This window comes from Amblyraja radiata, chromosome 5, assembly GCF_010909765.2.
Source record: "Amblyraja radiata isolate CabotCenter1 chromosome 5, sAmbRad1.1.pri, whole genome shotgun sequence".
NCBI lineage: Eukaryota > Metazoa > Chordata > Chondrichthyes > Rajiformes > Rajidae > Amblyraja > Amblyraja radiata.
The window spans coordinates 56965515-56989091 of NC_045960.1; the positions used below are offsets into that span (position 1 = coordinate 56965515).

A 23577-nucleotide genomic window follows, 5' to 3' on the forward strand; every position below is an offset into this window, starting at 1 on the left:
AGTGCATGACGGGCAGCTTGCTCCGTGACCAGATTTTATTGGGTAATAGTGACTCGTAGACGAGAAGACATTTGCTGCAGGAAAGGAAGCTCACTCTCAACAGATGTATCGACATCTGCAAGAGTGCCGAGACGGCTGCCTCACATCTCCAAGCTTTCACCGGAAGTAGCAGGTCTGCTGCTGCAGTCCACAAAATCACACCAGTGCGGCAAGAGAGGCGCGGCTGTGCAACACCCACACAAGTAAAGCAAGTGGGCTAAGCCTATGAAAAGCCAAGGCAAGCACAATCAAGAAGTGAAAGTGTGCAAGTATTGTGGCAAGGGGCATGCAATGGATAAACAGCAATGTCCAGCCTACGGACAGACGTGTCGGGCATGTGGCAGTTGCAACCACTTTGCCAAAGTGTGCAGAAAGAAGAAAGTGCACAAAGTGGATGACCAGGCTGGAAGTGACACGTGCACTGAGTACATTGATAGTATCACGCTCACAATTATCATGGTGCGGCCTAGAGATGATGTCTACGCATCGATGCTTGTCAATGGGAAGCAGGTCAACTTCCAAGTGGACAGCGGAGCGAGCGTGAACATCTTGCCCACGCAGATATTTGCACGGAGTAGACCACACACTAGCCTCATGTCAAAAGAAGCTCAGGATGTGGAACAAGCCTACAATGGACGCGGAAGGAGTTTGCCGGGTTAAGCTGCTCAACCCCAAGACAAACCGCAAGTATTCTGTGGAGTTCATTGTGGTCAGTGATGGGTTCACCCCACTGCTAGGAAGCAAAGCTAGTCAGTGAATGAATTTGATCACTGTAAATGATGACAGCTTTCACCGTGTACACATGTCGACGGTCGTAAAAGAGAAAGCGGGTAAGACTGAAGAACGCTATGCAGAGGTGTTTGACGGTAAACTAGGAGAGCTGCCTGGTGAAACACACCTCCAGATTGACGAGGAAGTACAACCCACAATCTTACCGCCACCACGTTTACCTCATGCGATAAAGCAGAAGGTGAAGACGGAGCTAGAGTGTATGGTAGAGCGTCACATGATCGCACCAGTTCACGAGCCGATGAGATGGGTCAGCCAGCTCTTGGTCGCGGATAAAAAGAATGGTGATCACCGGGTGTGCATCGATCCACGACCGCTAAACAAAGCGCTGAAACGAGAACACTATCTGCTCCCAGTTATTGAGGACATCTTGCCAGATCTGGACCATGCGAAGATCTTTAGTAAGCTAGACATGAGCTCAGCTTTCTGGCAGGTGAAACTTGATGACGAATCGGGCAATCTGACGACGTTCAACATACCTTTCGGGCGTTACCGGTGGCGCCGATTACCATTCGGTTTAAGTGTATCGTCTGAAATCTTCCAGCGAAGATTACATCAAGTGCTCGAAGGGCTACCTGGAGTGATTTGCGTTGCCGACAACATCATCATCTATGGTAAGGGAGAGGTGATGGAAGACGCAGTCATCGACCATGACTCGAAGCTCGAGCAGTTGCTTCAGCGATGTGTACAGGAACACATCAAACTTAACAAGGACAAGTCTGTCTTCAGAGCAACTGAGATACCCTTTTTAGGACATGTGATCACTGACACAGGACTGCAACCCGACCCCAAAAAGGTCGCAGATATCGTCAATATGCCAGCACCCTCAGATGTACAGGGTGTGCAGAGGCTAGTTGGATTTGTCAACTAACTGAGCCATTTTCTACCCAGCCTGTCTGATACCGTGGAGCCCATCAGACAGCTGACGAGACCAGACATAGCATGGGAGTGGTCTGCTGAGCAGGACAAAGCGATGTCCAAGATCAGACAGATGGTAACGGAAGCACTGTTCTTAGCATACTACAACCCCAAGGAGGAGCTGACGATTCAGAGTGATGCCAGCAACAAGGGACTGGGGGAAGTCTTGCTCCAAAAGGGACGTCCCATCGCGTATGTGAGCAGAGCAATAACCGACACTGAATCGCCATATGCCTCGATTGAGAAGGAGATGCTCACCGTGTTATTTGCAGGGGAGCGTTCCCATCAGTATACATTTGGTCGTTTCACCAGCGTGATCAGCGATCACAAGCCGCTGGAAATGATAGCAAAGAAGCCGCTAGTGAAAGCGCCGAAGCATCTTCAAGGAATGTTACTCTGCCTACAGAGCTATGATTTTGACATCAGCTACTGTCAGGGGAAGCTCATGTACCTTGCGGATACATTGGCGCGTGCAGTTAGCGGTACTCCGAGCAGAGAGCAAGCATTCGCGGAGGTAAACATGGTATCACACGTGCCAATTCGAGATGAGCGTCTCGAGCAAATTCACAATGAAACAGCGAAAGAAGACACTACAGATGCTGAAACGTGTCATCATCAGTGGTTGGCCTAGTGAACGAGATAGGCTACCAGAGCAGCTCACGCCTTATTGCGGCTATAGGGATGAGCTCGCAGTCCAAGATTTGATCTTCAAGGGCGAGCGCGTGATCATACCGATAAACTTAAGAAGGGACATGAAAGAAAAGATACACTCTTCACATCTAGGCATCGAAGGCTGCCTGTGACGAGCACGCAAATGCCTATTCTGGTCTGGCATGAGTAGCGACATCAAGCAGTATATTGCTACATGTGATATGTGCCGCACCTATGAGGTGAGTCAGCAAAAAGAGACACTCATGAGTCATGAGCTACCGACAAGGCCATGGTAGAAAGTCGGCACAGAACTCTTTACATGGGACGGGAAAGATTATCTCGTCACTGTGGACTACCATAGCAACTTTGTCGAAGTAGGCCGGCTGAGAGACACGAGCAGTCCAACCGTAATTCGCAAGATGAAAGCTCATTTTGCGAGATACCGCAACCCGACACAAGTTGTGAGCGATAACGGGCCGCAGTATACATCGGTCGCATTTCACCGGTTCGTGAGGGAATGGGATTTTGAGCATCTGTGCAGCAGCCCCGGTAATAGCAAAGCAAACGGGAAGGAAGAATCAGCCGTCAAAACCACGAAGCGAATCATGACGAAGAGCAGCAAATCACGATCCGACCCCTGCCTAGCATTGTTGGATCATCGTTATACGCCTTCACAAGGGCTGAGCACAAGTCCCGCTCAGTGCCTCATAAATCGTCGCACGTGTACACTTCTGCCGATGACAGCGAGACTACTTGAACCCAGAGTTGTGTACGAGCATTAACGCATGAAGCAGCGCGTTCAGCAGCAAGGTAACAATTACAATAAGTCATCTAAAGACCTTTCCCCACTTCACGAGGGTGACAGTGCGAATGCAAGGAAAGAAGAGTTGGGAGAAAGCCATCGTTTCTCGCCAGCTTGACAAGCGTTCATATGTGGTTCAGAGCCCATCTGACATATACCGTCGCAATCGCGTACATCTCCGCAAGACCTGTGAAAATCCACCAGACGAGCTAGTCACACGTCAACAGGCGAAGCACTGCCAGACCATCAAAGACCAGGGTGAATCTACTACACCGACCACAACTAACGTGACACAGGCGTTGAAACAGCAGCCAGCGCCTACTGAAAAGAAAACAGCTACTGAGCGAACTGACAAAAACAAGGACATTGACATAAATGAAACAGTGAGAACTCGCTCAGGTCGAGCTGTGAGACCGCCTAAGTATTTTGGAGACTATGTGACCCATTGATTTAGTTCTTATCAATTGTTATGTCTTTATGGAGTTAAAAAGTGTTCTTTTCTCACTTGGACAGATATATGCCAAGTGAACATACATTGTACATCTGTATGTTTTTCTCTTTTGGAAAAAGGGGGGATGTTATGATATGTGTAATGTGTCTTTAACGACTTAACAAAGTCCACGCATGCGCAGGCGTTCCAGACATGCGTAGGAGTTTTACTTACTGGAAAAGCTTGTCCTTGAACACACTTAAGCCCATATCCCGCTGTACGAGGTAATTCACGAGTTCTCCCGAGTTTTTTTATACGGCAGGTATAAAAAGTAACAATTTTTTTCATCACAAGTATTTTTTTACTCGTGGACATTTTTTTACAGGCATGAAAAAACGTCACGAGTTACCGGATGTCCCAAGTACCTACCGTTAGCATTACAAGCCGCTACGAGACATCCACGAACTCCTACGGACCTGCTATGGACATTCTCCGAGTTCGAATCAGGGGAAAACTCGGGAGAACTCGTGAATTACCTCGTACAGTGGGACAGGGGCTTTAATCACTCTCAAAAACATTTGTGATAACATTTGTATAACTATTTCAGAAAAAAATGTTGTAATTGATTATTTATTGCCAGTGTCCTAAAGGCGAAATTTTATGTTCTGTGACAATTTTATGCTCCCTGATGCGAACTTGTAAATTGAGTTGGATTGGTATTTGGCTGCACAGTCATTAGTGTATGAGGAGTATAATAGGGAGACTGAGAACTAATCCTTGTAGGGCACCTAGTTTAGTTTGGTGATACAGCATGAATACAGGCCCTTCGGCGCAGTGTTGAGGATTATTGTAGAGGATGACTTATCACCTATCCTCACAGAATGTGGTCTGTTGGTCAGGATGTCAAGGATCCAGTTGCAGAGGGGAGTGCTGGTTGGGATAATGGTATTGAAAGCAGATCTGTAGTGTGTGAGTAGGAGTCTGACGCAAGTGTTCTCTTTATCCCGGTGTTCCAGGGATGAGTGTAGGGCCAGGGAGATGGCACAGCCATGGACCTGTAGTGGCAGTAGGTGAACTGCAGTGGATCAAGACTTCTTGATAGGCTGAATTTAATGTGTAACGTGCAATGCCATAAATAACCTCTCGAAGCACTTCATGATGGTGGATGTCAAGGCCACTGGACAGTAGTCATTAAGGCATGAGATCTTGTTTTTCTTTGGGACCAGGATGATAGTGATCATCTTGATGTAGAATTACCAGAAGAGCTCAATGGCATCCCACAGGTGGCTAAAGATTCTACTGATATTTTCTGGAAGATCTAAAGGTTCTGGGCTGGATCCCAGGCTTGTGGCAGCAAGGTGACAAACCAACAGCTGTTATCAGGCAACTGAACCACCCTACCTCATTGGTGACCCTCGGACTATCTTTGATCAGACTTTGCTGGCTTTACCTTGCACTAATGCTATTCCCTTATCATGTATTTTTACACTGTAAATGGATCGATTGTAATCATGTATTGTCTTTCCCCTGACTGGTCAGCAAAAAGCTTTTCATTGTACCTCGGTGCACATGACAATAAACTAAATTGAACTGATGGGTGGCAGTTTTATAGAGAGAAAGTGATGGCAATCTGTGGATGACCACACTGTTGGAGACAGTGAGCAGCTGATGAGTGGGGGAGCCTGGAGGGAGAGTGGAGAGTGAAGGGAGATAGATGTGAGAGGGAGGTAAGCGTCTGAAAGAAGGGGAGGATCAGATTGGGTTGTGGCACTTGGGGACATGGGGTGGGTTGGTTCATGTGTCTATGTCCATGAGATTGTGTATGCTCAAGAGTGTCCATGGTGAATGTAATGAAAGCTACATATTAAAATAATTTGCACGTGGTCATCTTCTACTCTTCAGAAATGGAAGGAAAGTAAATTATCCTCTGTCCAAAGGAAGTCACCAAGAAGAAGAATGCATTGTGCCCTTGCACCATGATGCTCTAAAACATTAGTTTGTATATAAACCATATGCAGATATCAAGAGTGAGGTTATTTAATAAGCAATATGTATCTGTGTAAAATGGATTCATCTTTTGTTGAAACATTATAATATCCATTATGGATCTCTTTTTCATAAGATTAGTTTTGGGATTATAGTCTCTGATTAACCGCTCTGTACCTCTGCAGGATATGTAGACAGCTCTGGTTTAAAGCTGATTTACACACCAACGCTGAGGAAGTATGATGCTGGAATGATTGAAACTGGTGTCTGGGTTAGTCTTTACCACATGATACCACCTGACATGCCAAACTATATTTCACAAGGTCATTGCAGCATGGAATGCCTACAAGAAGTAAGTTGTCATATTGTTTTATAAATTATCTCCTTTATTTCCAAACTGTTCCCGAATCAAAATTGCCCCTTGTTAGAGACAAAGAACTGCAGAGGCTGGAATCTTGCAGAGAACACACAGAACTGGAGTAACTCAGCACGCTAGGTACCATTTGTAGAGGTCATGGATAGGTGATGTTTTAGGTTGGGATCCTTCTTCAAAAGAAATGTTATATTTGTATGATGCAATTTTTCTTTTTGTAGCAACTGACATTAAAGAGATATGTAGCTGTGTCTTTAGTTGCAGAGTTTCTGTCCTAATAGTATAATTGGAGTGAAATAATTTTTTGTTGTACCAACGTGATGGTGCGATGTGATGTTTGTGATATTGAATTAGTACAAAATATATTTTGATATTTTGACATTACATTTAGGTTAGTACAAAATATATCTCTCTCAGGATTTGTTAATGAACCTGAGTAAAATAATTTTGTTTGGTGGAAAATTGTTCATAAATCAACCTTAAACTGAAATTGCCACAAAACCATGTGTACTCAAAATAAAATTAAACAAAAAAAGCTTCTTTGAGAAAGATATTTGTTCATGATTATAACTTTTTTGAAGGCCAAGACAACATTACCTCAGAGCTTAGCACCATTTCACTGTTTGGCTTATTGTTTGACCCAGTCCCAAAAAATACACAAAAATGAAAAATAATTACATTATTTTCATTTGGCTGTCTAAATTGGAATTAAGGTAATTTTTTGTAATGTCATTTGATTATTTTTGTTATATTGCAATATATTTTCTGGTGCAATCTATCAATAGCTTTAGAAGAGTAGTACTTCTTGCTTGCAATTTCAGCTTCTGGCATTTTTGCTATATGCAAGGGAAGGAAAAATAACAAAAGCCAGATAATTAGTGTTTAAGAAGGAACTGCAGATGCTGGAAAATCAAAGGTACACAAAAAAGCTGGAGAAACTCAGCGGGTGCAGCAGCATCTATGGAGCGAAGGAAATAGGCAACGTTTCGGGCCGAAACCCTTCTTCAGATAATAGCCAGATAATTAGTGTTTGGTTTGTGATTCTGTGAACTTGCATCGCTCTTACTTACTGAAAGCTCCATTTTTTATTGTGCAAGTGCAGACTTGCTCATCAACAATTAAACACTGTTAGCATTTGGAGACAATAATTGCTGCCTCCACAAAGATACATGTTATGAATACTTTGAGTTTTGTTAATGTCATTGTAGCAAATTCAGGGCATTAAAATGCACAAATTGGCATGGTTTATACAAATAATCACATTTATTTTTTGATGTTGGTACTTTCCATGTTGAAGGAAAAATATTTTTAATCACAGGCATTGTCTGAGGAAAAGCCATCTGGGATCCATGTGTTTGCTGTTCTTCTCCATTCGCATCTTGCAGGACGAGCCCTGAGAGTACGGCATTTCAGAAAAAGTGTAGAGCAACCTCTCCTTGCATACGATGATGAGTTTGACTTCAACTTTCAAGAATTCCGCTACATGAAAGAGGAAAGAGTTCTTCTGCCGGTACAATTGCACTTTCAAAAAGATATTTCACTGTACAGGCATTGTTTCATATTGCAATGAGCTGATGGAATTATTCTCCAAATATTTATAACCACACAGAGAAGTAATTAATGTGAACAAAGAGCCTCTTGTCTGAAGGTCTTGCCTGAGTGGTTGGTATTATTAGTGTTCAGGAAGGAGATACAAAATGTGTTTTTGTGATTAAAATGAAATGTTTTGGGTCCAATGCACATGTCACCATGGCATTACATCAGAGACTGTGGTCTTATGTAACTAACACTTTAATGTCACATACTATATCTGTTGAACAAAAAGATGAGTGATTGATGGAAAAACTAAAATTAATCGAAATTTACAGGTACACTGCCAATTGTATATCTAATTGAATAGATCTGAATATCCAAAATGTATCAATGAAGAATGAGATTTTTTTCAAAGATTTATCACTGATTAGCAAGCAGACCAAAACAAATTAGCCACATTCCAGACATCATCTTTATAATTTCCCTATTCAGCCTTTCCCTTTGTGGTTTCTCTTCAGATCAACTGATGATAATGCCATATAGAGTATCTCTATTACATATTACCCAAAATATAGTGCAACACGTATAAAAGGAATATAAGCTCTACTTTTGATTTGATTTTTGCCTAAGGATACTTTAAAGTTTAAAATATGTAGCTATCTTACTTGGAAATTATGGATTTGCATCAACTGTACATTTTTCATGCGTGTTTTAATCTGTTATAACTCTTAACCTTGAGTGTGCTTAAAATGTCTTGCAGGGTGATAGTTTGGTAACTGAATGCGAATATAACACCAGATCACGCATGAATATGACATGGGTAGGAAAATAGATAATATTTTAAAACCATGCAAGCTTCGGTTTCCATGGGAAAGAGTTTTGTCTTTTAGTGTACCAATTCATTTTGAAATTGATGATTGGTTATGAATGTTTTACAAGATAATGTAAGTTTTCTGTTTGAAAATTGTCCAACCAATGTTGTATACTGTTTGAGTCATTCCATATTGTGAGAGAGTGTGAATGTGTGTGAATTAGACTGGTAACCAAACAATGCCACATTTTATTAATGGCTTTTATTGTCGGAAAACTCTCACTCAAATTTCATTGTCACCTTTTTCTAACTGGTGTAATTGCCAGGCTGGTGATAGTGGTGTTCAAGAAGGAACTGCAGATGCTGGAAGATCGAAGGTACACAAAAATGCTGGAGAAACTCAGCGGGTGCAGCAGCATCTATGGAGCGAAGGAAATAGGTGACGTTTCGGGCCGAAACCCTTCTTCAGACTGATGGGGGGGTAGGGGGGAGAAGGAAGGAAAAAGGGAGGAGGAGGAGCCCGAGGGCGGGGGGATGGGAGGAGACAGCTCGACGGTTAAGGGAGGGGAGGAAACAGCAAGGGCTAGCAAAATTGGGAGAATTCAATGTTCATGCCATCCGGACGCAAGCAACCCAGGCGGAATATGAGGTGCTGTTCCTCCAATGTCCGGTGTTGCTCACTCTGGCAATGGAGGAGACCCAGGACAGAGAGGTCGGATTGGGAATGGGAGGGGGAGTTGAAGTGCTGAGCCACCGGGTGTTCAGATAGGTTATTGCGGACTGAGCGGAGGTGTTCGGCGAAACGATCGCCCAACCTCCGCTTAGTCTCAGTCTACCCCCCATCAGTCTGAAGAAGGGTTTCGGCCCGAAACGTCACCTATTTCCTTCGCTCCATAGATGCTGCTGCACCCGCTGAGTTTCTCCAGCATTTTTGTGTACCTGGTGATAGTGGTGTCTGTTTGGTGACAAACCAACAGCTGTTATTAGTGCCAGTGATGGTCAAGTAGACCATTCTATAAAGATGATCTGTTGACATAATTACACTGGTAACTTCACATAACATCACATTTGCAAGGTGCTCTGGATGAATGACTTTTCAGAATGACTTTTCTGTTTCTCTATCCAAGAACGCTGCCTGCGCAGTTTTTCCACCATTTTATTTATTTTTTGGATTCCATGTAATCTCTTGCAATTTCTCCAAATTTCTCTATTTGAATAGTAGTCTGATAAGAACTTCCAGATCACAGTTTAAATGTGAAATTTAGCAAACATTTGTTCACGCAAGAGCCTTGTTTCTTACCATTTCCTGCCATTTACATTCCTTCCAGCAGTGCATGAGAGATGGAAATTTATATCTGAGATCAGTTCAACTGTTTATCAGACGTGGAATTTCTTCCTCTCATTTGGATGGGACTGCTGTTCTTGGGCCAGGTTTAACCGGAAGCAGATATCCCAGCCTGAGTGCTGAGAGGTCTGTTGCCCTTCATATGTAGGTGAGTGGTAGAATCACCTGCAGAACCCAGGTTAAACTAACATTGAAATCATTTGAAAAATATTGACTTCATATTTAATTGATCTTTAGAGTTTAAATTGGAAGTCTATGCTGTCCCAGTAGATTCTGTGGGAAGAAGCATTGCAGGGCCAAAAGCTGCCAATACTGAAGTTGCTGCCAACACTGGACTTTAAAACATCCATAGAAAATTGCAAGTTACTTCAATTACATCTGATACCCATACATTTGCAATTTTCGCAGGGCTTTTTACGTAGGAGGAACACAGCCAGAATTTTCTTAACTTGTCCAACTTTTTTTAGATCACCTGTGACATATTTTAGGGAGATTAATGTCACTGAATTCAACGCCCACTTCATTTTAATTTTAGCCTCTATTGTTCAATAACTTAAATTACTAGAAGAGCAAGTTTTTAATTATGGAGAGTTAAAATCCTACGTTGCACATTGCTATTGTGAAAATATAGAGTGGTGCAAGTTAAATCTTGTCTGTTGTGCTGTATTTGTTAAATAGTGCAGTAATTCTAATAAGAATGTTTATCATGGGTACCTTTCAAAAGAGGCAAAGAAGTAAATAAACATGTTCTTGTTCTTTTACAGGGTGGCCTAAGCACAAGAGATGAAATGTGCTTGTCTTACTTACTATACTACCCAAAAATAGATCTTTCCCGATGTGAAAGTCTTCCTGAAATAGCTCCACAGTTGAAATTTATTGGAGTGAAAGAAATTTATCATCCAGTCATGTAAATGTATTTCCATCATTCTACAGTGCATAAATATGTCATTATTAATTGCTAATTGTAACAAACTTTTTCTGCCCATTAAATCTTTGGTAAAGAACAGCATTGAAATGATATTACTAATTTTGAGTAGAAAACAATGTTTTGAGGAATAAACTAAAATAATGTGTGTTACAGTGGCTTGCAAAAGTATTCATACCCCTTGAACTTTTCCACATTTTGTCACGTTACAACCACAAATGTAAATGTATTTTATTGGGATTTTATGTGATAGACCAACACAAAGTAGTGCATAATTGTGAAGTGGAAGGAAAATGATACATGGTTTTCAATTTTTTTTACAAATAAAAAACTGAAAAGTGTGGCGTGCAAAAGTATTCAGCCCCCTTTACTCTGATACCCCTAAATAAAATCCAGTGCAACCAATTGCCTTCAGAAGTCACCTAATTAGTAAATAGAGTCCACTTGTGTGTAATCTAATCTCAGTATAAATACAGCTGTTCTGTGAAGGCCTCAGAGGTTTGTTAGAGAACATTAGTGAACAAACAGCATCATGAAGCCCAAGGAACACACCAGACAGGTCAGGGATAAAGTTGTGGAGAAGTTTAAAGCAGGGTTAGGTTATAAAAAAATATCCCAAGCTTTGAACATCTCACGGAGCACTGTTCAATCCATCATCCGAAAATGGAAAGAGTATGGCACAACTGCAAACCTACCAAGACCTACCAAACTGCAAACCTACCAAACATGGCTGTCCACCTAAACTGACAGGCCGGGCAAGGAGATCATTGATCAGAGAAGCAGCCAAGAGGCCCATGGTAACTCTGGAGGAGCTGCAGAGGTCCACAGCTTAGGTGGAAGAATCTGTCCACGGGACAACTATTAGTTGTGCACTCCACAAATCGGGCCTTTATGGAAGAGTGGCAAGAAGAAAGCCATTGTTGAAAAAAAGCCATAAGAAGTCCCGTTTGCAGTTTGCCACAAGCCATGTGGGGGACACAGCAAACATGTGAAGGAAGGTGCTCTGGTCAGATGAGACCAAAATTGAAGTTTTTGGCCTAAATGCAAAACGCTATGTATGGCGGAAAACTAACACTGCACATCACCTTGAACACACCATCCCCACTGTGAAACATGGTGGTGGCAGCATCATGCTGTGGGGATGCTTTTCTTCAGCAGGGACAGGGAAGCTGGATGGAGCCAAATACAGGGCAATCTTGGAAGAAAACCTGTTAGAGTCTGCAAAAGACTTGAGACTGGGGCGGAGGTTCACCTTCCAGCAGGACAACGACCCTAAGCATACAGCCAGAGCTACAATGGAATGGTTTAGATCAAAGCATATTCATGTGTTAGAATGGCCCAGTCAAAGTCCAGACCTAAATCCAATTGAAAATCTCTGGCAAGACTTGAAAATTGCTGTTCACAGACGCTCTCCATCCAATCTGACTGAGCTTGAGCTATTTTGCAAAGAAGAATGGGCAAAAATTTCAGTCTCTAGATGTGCAAAGCTGGTAGAGACATACCCCAAAAGACTTGCAGCTGCAATTGCAGCGAAAGGTGGTTCTACAAAGTATTGACTCAGGGGGGCTGAATACTTTTGCATGCCACACTTTTCAGTTTTTTATTTGTAAAAATTTTGAAAACCATGTATAATTTTCCTTCCACTTCACAATTATGCACCACTTTGTGTTGGTCTATCACATAAAATCCCAATAAAATACATTTACGTTTGTGGTTGTAATGTGACAAAATGTGGAAAAGTTCAAGGGGTATGAAAACTTTTGCAAGCCACTGTAGGTGAGGGTTCCGTTCCGTTAATCCTAGCGCATCAGATTTTTGCAAGTCGGAAAAACGATCACCATCCTTGCCCACAATAACTCAAAGTTGACAAAGGTTCTCGACCCAAACCATCACCTCTCCATGTTCTCCAGATATGCTGCCTGGCCCACTGAGCTACTCCGTGTGAGCCATTGAGAGTATTTACTGTCTCAGTTGTGTCCAGTTGGGCACTTTTGCGGCCTTACACCCGAGGCCTTCTGGGTAAGCATTGCCAGCTTGAGTTCCATCTTGCTGTTATGGCACTTACTGCAGTGCGTGGCCTTCTGAGTAATTGCCAGTTTGCTCTGATCTAAACTTAAGTGCTTGTACAGTGTTGTTGAAATTATAAACTGCCAGAATTGTTTATCTAAGTGCGAGTTTACGTAAGTCACCTATTGTGTAAATTGAGGAGTAACTTAACAAAGAAGATAACTTAACAAAAACTAAACAAAGAAGATGCAGTTAGAAAGATGTTGCCTGACAAACTTTTTTCACTATTCATGAACAAGTTCATTTGGAACTTTGGAAAACATTTGACTTTGAACGTAGAAGATTCCTCTTTGAATAGAAACATATTGGAATTCAGATAGAACATGGGTTTGATCTTGTAACTCAAGCACTGCTTATGTGGAGTTTGGGAGTTTCCTTCCCCACCTCAAAGACATGCAGGTTGGTAGGGTAATTGTACCCCCAGTGCGTGGAAGAACTTTGTGTAAATTAATGGGAATTTGGGAGAATACAACAAAATGGGATTAATGTAAATGGGTGACTGATGATTGGTGCAGAAGAGTTGCTGCCTCACAGTGCGAGAAACCTGAGTCCGATCCTAACCATGGGTGCTGTTTGTACAGAGATTGCATTCTCCTTGTGGCCAAGTGGGCTTTCTCCAGGTGCTCTGGTTTTCTCCCACATTCCAAAGACATGCAGGTTTATAAGTTAATAGGCCTCTGTAATTTTCCTTAGTGTGTAGGATGCTAAAGGGAGATAACATAGAAATAGTATGCAGGTGATTGTTGGTTCACGAGGACTCAAATGGCCCGTTCCCATGCTTGTATCACTAAACTAAGTTAATTTTACCTATCAAATTAATAAAATAGATAATTAACATCAACATGTTCGGTATAAATAAGTTATGCATCATATGAATTATGGTGTAACTAGATAGAGAATTAAAAGAAACATTGCCTTTGCGCTGTGGTCATGTTCAGTTTTTTCTTACATTAAGGACTTGGCCATTTATCATAAAAAGTCCAAAGAAGTACAAGCATCTTTCCTTCACTGAAGCCATGAATAAATTTAGATGGTCGAGGAAGAAAGGAAGGGAATTCAACAACCTAGTACATGGAATTGAGATGAACATTCGATGTGCAAAACATGATCAACAAGAATGGCAGGTTAGTACGCATCATTAAATGTTAATTATCACTTTAATTGAATTTAGAATTTAGTAAATGTGGACTGAAAGCAGCTATTTGAAGTCCAATCAATGTCCAATCTTTCCAGCTGAACCTCCCATCTCTGGATCTCCATGTACACAAGGAATAGGTGTGGCAGGATAAAGTCAAACATAGAAGCCTATGATAATTATGAAGTTCAACACAGCAGAAGGTTTAAAATATAATGGGTGCAAATAAATTTAAAATGTACATTAGCAAACAATGTATATGAATAAATATTGACAGACAAAACAGAAGAAAACCTAAATATGTTCTACAAGTGGTGTGTGTGAGGGGGGGGGGGGGGGGTGTCGGGCAGAGGATGGAAAGGAAAGAATGAGAACTATTTGACACAAATGACGATTTGGTTGTGGAGTATCAAGTTCAGAGACTTTACCCATCTTTATGGAAATGGAAGATCCACTTTAGCATTGGGTCGTTCTTACTTTTCAGCAAGAGTTTGGGAAGGATATATTTGATTCAGGAGCATCCGATTCACCCAGACATTTTGGATGGAGACATTACTGCTCATCTGTTCCGATAGGCTTATCGCTGTTTCGAACTTCTGATCTTGCACTGCAGCCATGGAAACAAATCAACTCTCAATTGTTCCATAAGAATGTTATATATTTCAGTGAGAACACATAATACAATTCAAGTGATAGCCAATCAGCCCAACAGGTCTTCGACAGCTTTCCAGCAAAGCAATCCTATCAGGCCCATTCCACCATTTCTATATTTTCCCTGCGATGTATTCTCTCTCACACATACATTTTGATTATTTTGCCAATTGCATCGACAAAACTAATTTATTGTAGCTGCTTTACCTCCCAGCACATCTTTGAGATATGGAAGGAAACTGCATCAAATGGCAGAAATCCACTTGGTCACAGAGAGATAATGCAAACATGTATTTAGAAAGGGAGATTCGGCAGGATAGCATGAAATGATCCATTTGTTTATCTGTGGATCTGCTTTGATGACAGCTGTTACTGATATTCCAGTATTAGCATGATAGTGATACAGAATTCTGAAATCCAATTTCAAAGCCACAATAGGAATACCATCATCCCTATTACTGCAGCATTGAGAATGTAACAGTTCAAGCAGAAACCAGCACCTACTCCCAGGACCATACTCCCATTAAAACATGGCTGATCCTCAGTGTAGCCTTAGCTATTCTTTTGTATTGAAAACACATTAAGCAATGTGAGCAAGAGGAAAACATAAGTTTCTGTACGTGAATTGTAGTTTGCAGTTTAGTCAGAATGTTGAATTTTGGCATTATCTGTATTGTTTGGTTCCTTGTTCATTTGGAGCAAATAATGTAAAATTAATTCAGTTTTACACTGCCTGTTCGAATTCAAATTTTTGAAACCAACAGTAGATTCTTGTATTAATAATGCTTTGGTTATTCCAGTTTTGTATCATTCAGTAAACCTAAATTAATGAAAATGAATTGATTGCCATGGTTTGAGTATTCTAACATCAAAGCAATAGCTCAGTGATAAAAGGGACACAAAAAAGCTGGAGAAACTCAGCGGGTGCAGCAGCATCTATGGAGCGAAGGAAATAGGCAAAGTTTCGGGCCAAAACCCTTCTTCAGACTGATCGTGGGTGGGGGGGGGCGGGGACAAGTAAGGAAAAAGGAGGAGGAGCCCGAAGGCTGGGGGATGGGAGGAGACAGCAGGGGGACTGAGGAAGGGGAGGAGACAGCAAGGACTAACAAAATCTGTCGCACCTGGAACGACTGCTTGGAGGTTTACCTGCATCTCCTCCAACCTCATCTATTGCATCCGCTGCTCTAGATGTCAGCAGATCTATATCGGTGAGACCAAGCGGAGGTTGGGCGATCGTTTCGCCGAACACCTCCGCTCGGTCCACAATAACCAAGCTGACCTCCCGGTGGCTCAGCACTTCAACTCCCCTTCCCACTCCGTCTCCGACCTCGCTGTCCTGGGTCTCCTCCATGGCCACAGTGAGCAACACCGGAAATTGGAGGAACAGCACCTCATATTCTGCTTGGGGAGTCTGCATCCTGGGGGCATGAACATCGAATTCTCCCAATTTTGTTAGTCCTTGCTGTCTCCTCCCCTTCCTCAGTCCCCCTGCTGTCTCCTCCCATCCCCCAGCCTTCGGGCTCCTCCTCTTTTTTCCTTTCTTGTCCCCGCCCCCCCCCCACCCACGATCAGTCTGAAGAAGGGTTTCGGCCCGAAACGTTGCCTATTTCCTTCGCTCCATAGATGCTGCTGCACCCGCTGAGTTTCTCCAGCTTTTTTGTGTCCCTTCGATTTTCCAGCATCTGCAGTTCCTCCTTAAACGCTCAGTGATAAAATATGAGTATGAGCGAACATTACTACCACTAACCAGATGCAATAGCATCCAGGAATTATCATACATTTGATTATCATAAACATTTTCTGCCATTGGAGCAGGCAGACGTGGAAGATGATTCATGGAATCCGGTTTAATTAATATCCTTGGCTTTAGTATTGTTGTACCTTCTTAGTGGACCTTGCAGAAATAATTGCATCTTCTTTGTGGCCAAAATATTGCTGTTAAATTGAGCATAAGATACTTTTCCATGATCAAAAATCTGAAAAGAATACTTTCCATTAACAGGTAAATGGCATACCAGTATTACCACCAGCGTTAACGCCTTGGGAACCAAAATTGGAATCACAGTCGGTCACCTGTCGGACAACTTGTCAGTTTCTTGATCCACTCTCTATACCTCTTTCACTAACTTTATGCGCTGTATTTACTACAGGAATGTAATTAATTTATGTAAACTTAAATGTATTGGATATTTTCATATTTAAACCATTTTTAGGCTGAGAATGAATTTGCACTATCACCATGCAAGACCATTCTTTTCAATAAAAACATTTATACATTATGAGAACTTTGGTCAATAATTTCAATATGACCTGCAAAAGATTGCAGCAGTACCTGCTCTCAAGATACAAATCCTGCCTGTCATGATCCTCAGTTAACTTGGAAGTCACCATTACAATGTGTTCCACAGCAGTATTTTAACTGTTGCTTGACAAAACCATAACATTATTGAGAGACATCAGACATTTATATATGTTATTTGTTTATTAATTCTGAGATTTTGACTCTACTCAAGACCAACAGTTATTGACCCCAAGAAGATGGTGGTAAGATCCAGCTTTCAACTGCTGTTCTGGTTACACTGAAGATGCTGACTAAAGAATTCCAATATGGAGGACCTGACCATATTTCCAAGTGAGGATGGCATGTTACTTGGAGGGCAAAGTACTGGTGGTGATGTTCCATACACTTGTTTCCTGTCCCTTTTCCAGTAAAGATTTAGGGGTAGAGGGTTGCTGCTGTGAGAGTAACCAGGGGCAAATAATGACAGGCACTACACTATTGATGGAGGGAATGCATGTTGAAGGTGCTATATGGGGTAGCATTCAATTGGCTCTTTTCACTTTTGAGACACAAATGTCTCATTTCTGCTGGCTGGATAGCATGCAACAAAAGCATTTCACCGAACACGTGACAATAAACGAAACTATCTTAAATGAGTTGAACTATCTATCTCACGTGAATCTTGTTTATGTAATGCTGCATATGGGCTACTGCTATTTGAATTGAAAATTATGCAATCATTAGCAGACTTCTCCATTTCTGATCTTGTGATTGAAGGATTGATTGGCACAGCTGAAAATGGTAGGAAATGGGACATTTCTCTCAGGAACTCCTACAGGAAAATCATGATGCTGGAATGACAGACCTGTAACAGCCACAACCTATTTCTTTGTACTAAGTATGATACTGATCCTTGGAGTCTCCCCCCCCCCCCCCCACTTGATATCCATTGAGTTCAATTTTACCAATATTTCTGTCTCGCTCAGTCAAGGGTAGACATTCATATCACCTCTGGAATGGAGCTCTTTTCTCCAAACCTGCTCCAGGTCCAGGCTGGCAGGTTATCTAGTCACGTTTGCACGCTTGGCCCACATCCCCCTAAACCTGTTTTTTTCCTGTACCTGGTCAAATGCCCTTTTAAAGGCACCTCAACGAATTCCTAAGCAACTTGTTCCACATACCCATCACCCTCTTTATAAAAAGGTTGCCCCTCAAGTTCCTATTAAATCTTTCACCTTAAACCTGTGCCCTCTAGTTCTCAATTTCCCTTACCCTGGGAAAAGAATTATGTGCATTCATCCTATCTATTGACCTCGTGATTTTATACACCTTTTATATCCACCATCCACACCCACCCGCCCCAGGAACCCAAACCTAATGTCAGGTTTAAGAAGGTGGCATCAGATGGGGCTTATGAGTGTTATAAAGCAGGTAGGAAATAACTCAAGGGGGCGATTAGAATGGGTCATGAAATGTAATTGGCGAGTCAGATTAAATCCCAAGGTTTTTTATACGTACCTTAAAAATAAGCAGGTGACCAGAGAGAAGACAGGATCGCTCAAAGATGAAGGAGGGAATATATCGGAGGATGTAGCTGAAATACTCAAGTACTTTGCGTCTTTATTCACTGAGGAGAAGGACTTGGAGGACAACAAGATCAATGTGGAGAATACAATATGCTAGGGCAGTTTGAGATTAATCAGGAGGCTGTGTGGAGGATCTTGAAGTACATTAAGGTGGATGGCCCCAGGGCCTGATGGGATCTGTCCTAGGATATTGAGAGATGCAAGAAAGATTGCAGGGGCTTAAAGAGGATCATTGTTTCTTCTCTAGCCAGAGGCGATGTCTCAGAGGACTGGAGAGTGGCCAATGTTGTTCCTCTGTTTCAGAAAGTAGAGAGAATCCATGGAACTATAGGTTCATGAGTTTCATGTCAGTGGTAAGGAAACTATTGGAGAGAATTATTTGATAGGATATACTCTCATTTGGAAGAGAATGGGATAATTAGGGATAGCTTTGTATGCAATAGGTCATGTCTCACTAATTTGCTGGATATTTTTTGAGGAGTTTATAAAGGAGATTGATGAAGGTAGGGCAGTGGATGTTGATTACCTGGATTTTAGTAAGGCTTTTGATAAGGTCCTTCACGGTAGGCTGATCCAGAAGATTAAGATGTACGGGATTCACAATAACTTGGTCGTATGGATTCGGATCTGGCTTATTCATCGGGGCAGATGGTTGTAGTGGAAGGTAGATATTCTGGCTGGAAACCTGTGACCAGTGGAGTTCTGCAAGGATCTGTGCTGGGCCATCTGCTGTTCATTATATAAATTGCATAGAAGGAAATGTAGATGGGTTGGTGAGTACGTTTGTTGACAACACCAAAATTGGGGGACACTGAGGAATGTTGTCAGGAGATACAACAGGATATTGATCAGCTGCAGAACTGGACAGAGAAATGGCACATGGAGTTTAACCTGTGCAAGTGTGAGGTGCTGCACTTTGGGAGGTTGAATGTAAGGAGAAGGCATACAGTTGATGTGCAGATGGATCTTGGAGTCCAAGTTCACTGAAGGTGACAGCGCACAAAAATAGGATGGTAAAGAAAGCATATGGTATGTTTGCCTTCATTGCTAAGGGCATTGAATATAAAAGTCAGGAAGTCATGATGCAGTTCTACAGGACTTTGACTAGGCTGCACTTCGAGTATTGTATGTAGTTCTGGTCGTCTCATTACTGGAAAGATGTGGAGGCTTTGCCGTGGGTGCAGAGGTAGTTTACCAGAATGCTGCCTGGATTGCAGGGTGTCACCTATAGATAGACTTGGAATGTTTTCTCTGGAATGTCTGGTGTTTAGTTTAGAGATACAGTGCAGAAACAGGCCCTTCAGTCCACCGAGTCCGCGCCGACCAGCTATCCCCACAAACGTACACTATCCTACACACACTATGGCCAATTTACAATTATACCAAGCCAATTATCCTACAAACCTGTATGTCTTTAGAGTGTGGGAGGAAACCGGAGAAAACCCACACAGGTCACGAGGAAAACGTACAACCTCCATACAGACAAGCACCCGTAGTCAGGGTCAAACCCGGGTCTCTGGCGCTGTAAGGCAGCAACTATACCGCTACACCACTGTGCCGCCCAATTAGGGGAAGAATTGAGAGCCATAGATAGGTTAGACAGTTGGAACCTTTTGCTCAGGCTGGAAATGTTCAGCACGAGGGCATAGCTGTAAGATGAGAGAGGGAAAGTTTAATAGAAATGTGTAGGGCAAGAGTTTGTGCATAGTGGTGGAGGTCTGGAAGACATTGCCTGGGGTGGTGGTGGTGGAGGACTGTATATGATATTGGGGTTAAGTGGCATTTAAATAACACATGGAAGTGCAGGGTATAGACAGATATGGATCATACACAGGCAGATGAGATCAGTTTAACTAGGCATCATGTTCAGCACAAACATTGTGGTCCGAAGGATTCGTTCCTGTGCTGTAGTGTTCTATGTGCTAAATATAGCTTATTGATGAGTCAAAACTTCCAAAACGTGCGTACAATAAAAGGGAAATAAACTTTTACTTAAAAGACAACCACTGTGTGTGCAGGCACATTCACAAATTAACTTCTAATTACCTTTTTAAATTTTTTTTTAAAAGGCTAATAACATTTGCTTACCCAAGTTACATGGAAGAAAGACTAGTTTCTACACCTGCAAAATCATAAATTCACTGTACAACATGCAATTAAAACAATCAGTTTACCACTGACTCAGATTTTTTTCTAAAACATTTTCATCTTTTACTGACTAATCAAGCTTCCCTTAGGATTGAGGAATATAGTGCAAATACAGGGATATCATATTTAATGCAAGAACAGAACAGTGTTTGGCTGGCACAATGGCTCAGCAGGTGAAGCTGCTGCTTCACAGCTCCAGCATCAAAGGTCTCTTGTGCTGTCCCACTGACCATGTGGGTTTTCTCCTAATGATGTGTTTTCCACCACACCCGAATGCATCCTAGTTGATAGTTTAATTGGTTCCTCTAAACTACTTGTGTGGGGGAATGGTAAGAGAATAAAGGTGAATTTGATGGGCATGCGAGAGTGAACAAGTTTTGGGAAATAAGTGGTGTAATGGGATTGATAGGATTGATCTAGGAGCTGGCATAGACTTAGTAGTGAAATCATTACCTTCTATGTCACATGAAATGAGATAATTTGAAACAAACCATGTTAAGAGAACACTAAATCCTTAGCTAAGGGGTAAAATACTAAAATGGATCAAAACAAATACTAATCACATTCATACATAACCCACCAACTTTTGATTCGTTAAACATTTGGCCTTGTTCATCAGCAAGACAAAATTTTGTTCAAACTCAGTGATGCATCTCTAAAATGGAAAATAAGTTACACCACATCATGAAGGATAACTCCTGAGAATTTAAGGTGCTAAATAAAAAGGTGAACTGGGCTAGACAAAACATCTTTCACCCAAGAGACCCATTAAACATTGATATCTAACAGAACCTTCAACACTAAAGAACATGAACTTTGCAGTGCTAATAAGATGCAATCCCTTATCATTAGAATCACTGGTAAACACCTCCAAGGCAAGATAAATAAAACTCACTGGCACAACCTCCCACGCATCAATTAACCTCACTAATCCATAATATGTCTTGTCTATTAACATTATCCAATCAATAATGCACAGCATCAATATTCAGCCAATTCTCGCCATTAATATCCCACCCTTCCCTTGGCTTCCACTGTTGGTCCTCATTATTATCTTTGTCTCCTGCTTTGCATTTTTCTTTAAACTGATTGATCTTTTCATCATGTATACTTGAATCTCCTTCAGCCCAGTCAATGCCAGCTGCTTATACAATGTGGCACAGAAAAACAAGTCATCAATATAGCCCAATCGTTGCATCTTTAAGATCTGCGCAAAGTTCCATATTTTAATTACATCAGAAGTAGTCAACTGCACAGTGAGTTTAGGATAATCTATTGCAAGCATTACAGGTTCAAGTCATTGGCTGTTTCATTCTGGCCTGTGGGGAACTGGAGAAGGAACAGTAGAAATCTAACATTATTGGTTTATTCTATTGTCAGGCAGTGGGGCAGCGATGTTTTCTTAATGACTCAGTACAATTAAAACTTTCTTAACACCTTCCTATGGTTTCCTTCAAAACAAAAACACTGCTTAATTAGATTGCTCATCTTCAGAAAGACCATTACATTTTACCCTGTGATTTGAGATGAACTCATCAACACATAGTGGCAAAGAACTTTACTGAATAAACAAAAACAAAGTGCTGGAGTAAGTCGGCTGATCAGGCAACATTTCTGGAGAACACCGATAAGTGATGTTTCAGGTTGGGACCAATCTTCAGTCTGAAAAGTCCCGACCCAAAACATCGCCATTCGGAAGATGGTCCCGACCCAAAACGTCGCCTATCCGTTCTCCAGGGATGCTGCCTGATGTGTTAAGTTATTCCTGCACTTAGTCTTATTTTTTTGTATACCAGCATCTGTAGTTCCTTGTGTCTACATTTTACTGAGTATGTTTGATTTAAAAAAAAATCAAAATAACTTCACAAACAACAATCAGTATATTTTAAAAGATCTTATTACCAAATTGACAAAGGCTAATATGCTGTTTTTTAAGCATTTCTCATGCTTTTGCCAACATATATCCATGGATCGTTGCAATTCTGGGAAAACAATTATTTACATACTCAAACATTAGAGAAATGTGGCTTAGTTTATCACCAATTCAAGATATCACAAATGAGATACTAGTTTATAAACTAATGATGATAAACTAATAAAAACGGATTATTTTAACCCTCTGATTTACCATGGCGAGTCTTTCCATATATTTACTAGCTCATATCAAAAGATTTTATTTATTAACCTTTCACTATATTGTTTGAAATACTATGTCTACAATTCTTGAGCTGCATTTCTCATTGACATCCGTCAACTAAAGTGGTTTAAAATCATTACAAGTTTACTCCACATAAAAAGGCATTTTGTTTTAATAGGAATATTTTTGTTCCATTTAATACTATGAAGGCAAGAGCCTCATCTACATAAGCCAATGACAGTTGCTTTCAGAGTTGCTTTGTAAACTACCAAATATTATCAAATGTCTGGATGAACTTTGGTAAAATTGAAAACTCATCTTGTCGACCTGGGAAAATTCAGTGTTAGGGTGTATTTTGTGTATTTCGATTTCATACCCTTCTAGACCAGAGAAATATATTCCGGGGGCAGGGATCTAAACTGTCTCTTGGATAGCAACATACGTTCCTAGTGAATCTAACATAAGACAATACTGTATATTTTAAATATACTGACAAATGCTGACAAAATAATTCTGCACACCCTCTGCATTGTCTTATTTAACAAAGTTTAGTAAATTCTTTCTCATTTGGGTTGCAATCTCATGTTTGCCAAAGTCCAGCATTTTCTATAGCTAAAGACTTATCTATCATTTAAGATGTTTCTGTTTTTATTAAATAGGTATATTTAAATGGTTTGTTTTTCTGAGCACAATTCCAATTATATAACATAGGTCGCAGACACTGGGAACTGTTATGTTGGCTTTGTGCCAGGAAATCTAGATACTTTAGAAATATTTTTTGTAGTTGAGGCCAGTTCATTGGCTATATTTAAGAGGGAGTTAGATGTGGCCCTTGTGGCTAAAGGGATCAGGGGGTATGGAGAGAAGGCAGGTACAGGATACTGAGTTGGATGATCAGCCATGATCATATTGAATGGCGGTGCAGGCTCGAAGGGCCGAATGGCCTACTCCTGCACCTATTTTCTATGTT

At 41.3% G+C, this 23577-nt stretch overlaps 1 protein-coding gene across 1 annotated transcript in view; it reads left to right on the forward strand.

Annotated features, from left to right (window-relative positions):
- moxd1 (monooxygenase DBH like 1) overlaps positions 1-16737 on the forward strand; it is a 69185-nt gene extending 52448 nt beyond the window's left edge. The window contains exons 7-12 of the mRNA XM_033021285.1: positions 5801-5967; positions 7307-7498; positions 8282-8341; positions 10442-10584; positions 13625-13793; positions 16458-16737. Coding sequence (XP_032877176.1) covers positions 5801-5967; positions 7307-7498; positions 8282-8341; positions 10442-10584; positions 13625-13793; positions 16458-16613 — 887 coding nt within the window. The 3' untranslated portion in view covers positions 16614-16737. The remainder of the gene's footprint in view (positions 1-5800; positions 5968-7306; positions 7499-8281; positions 8342-10441; positions 10585-13624; positions 13794-16457) is intronic.
- The last annotated feature ends 6840 nt before the right edge of the window (positions 16738-23577 follow it).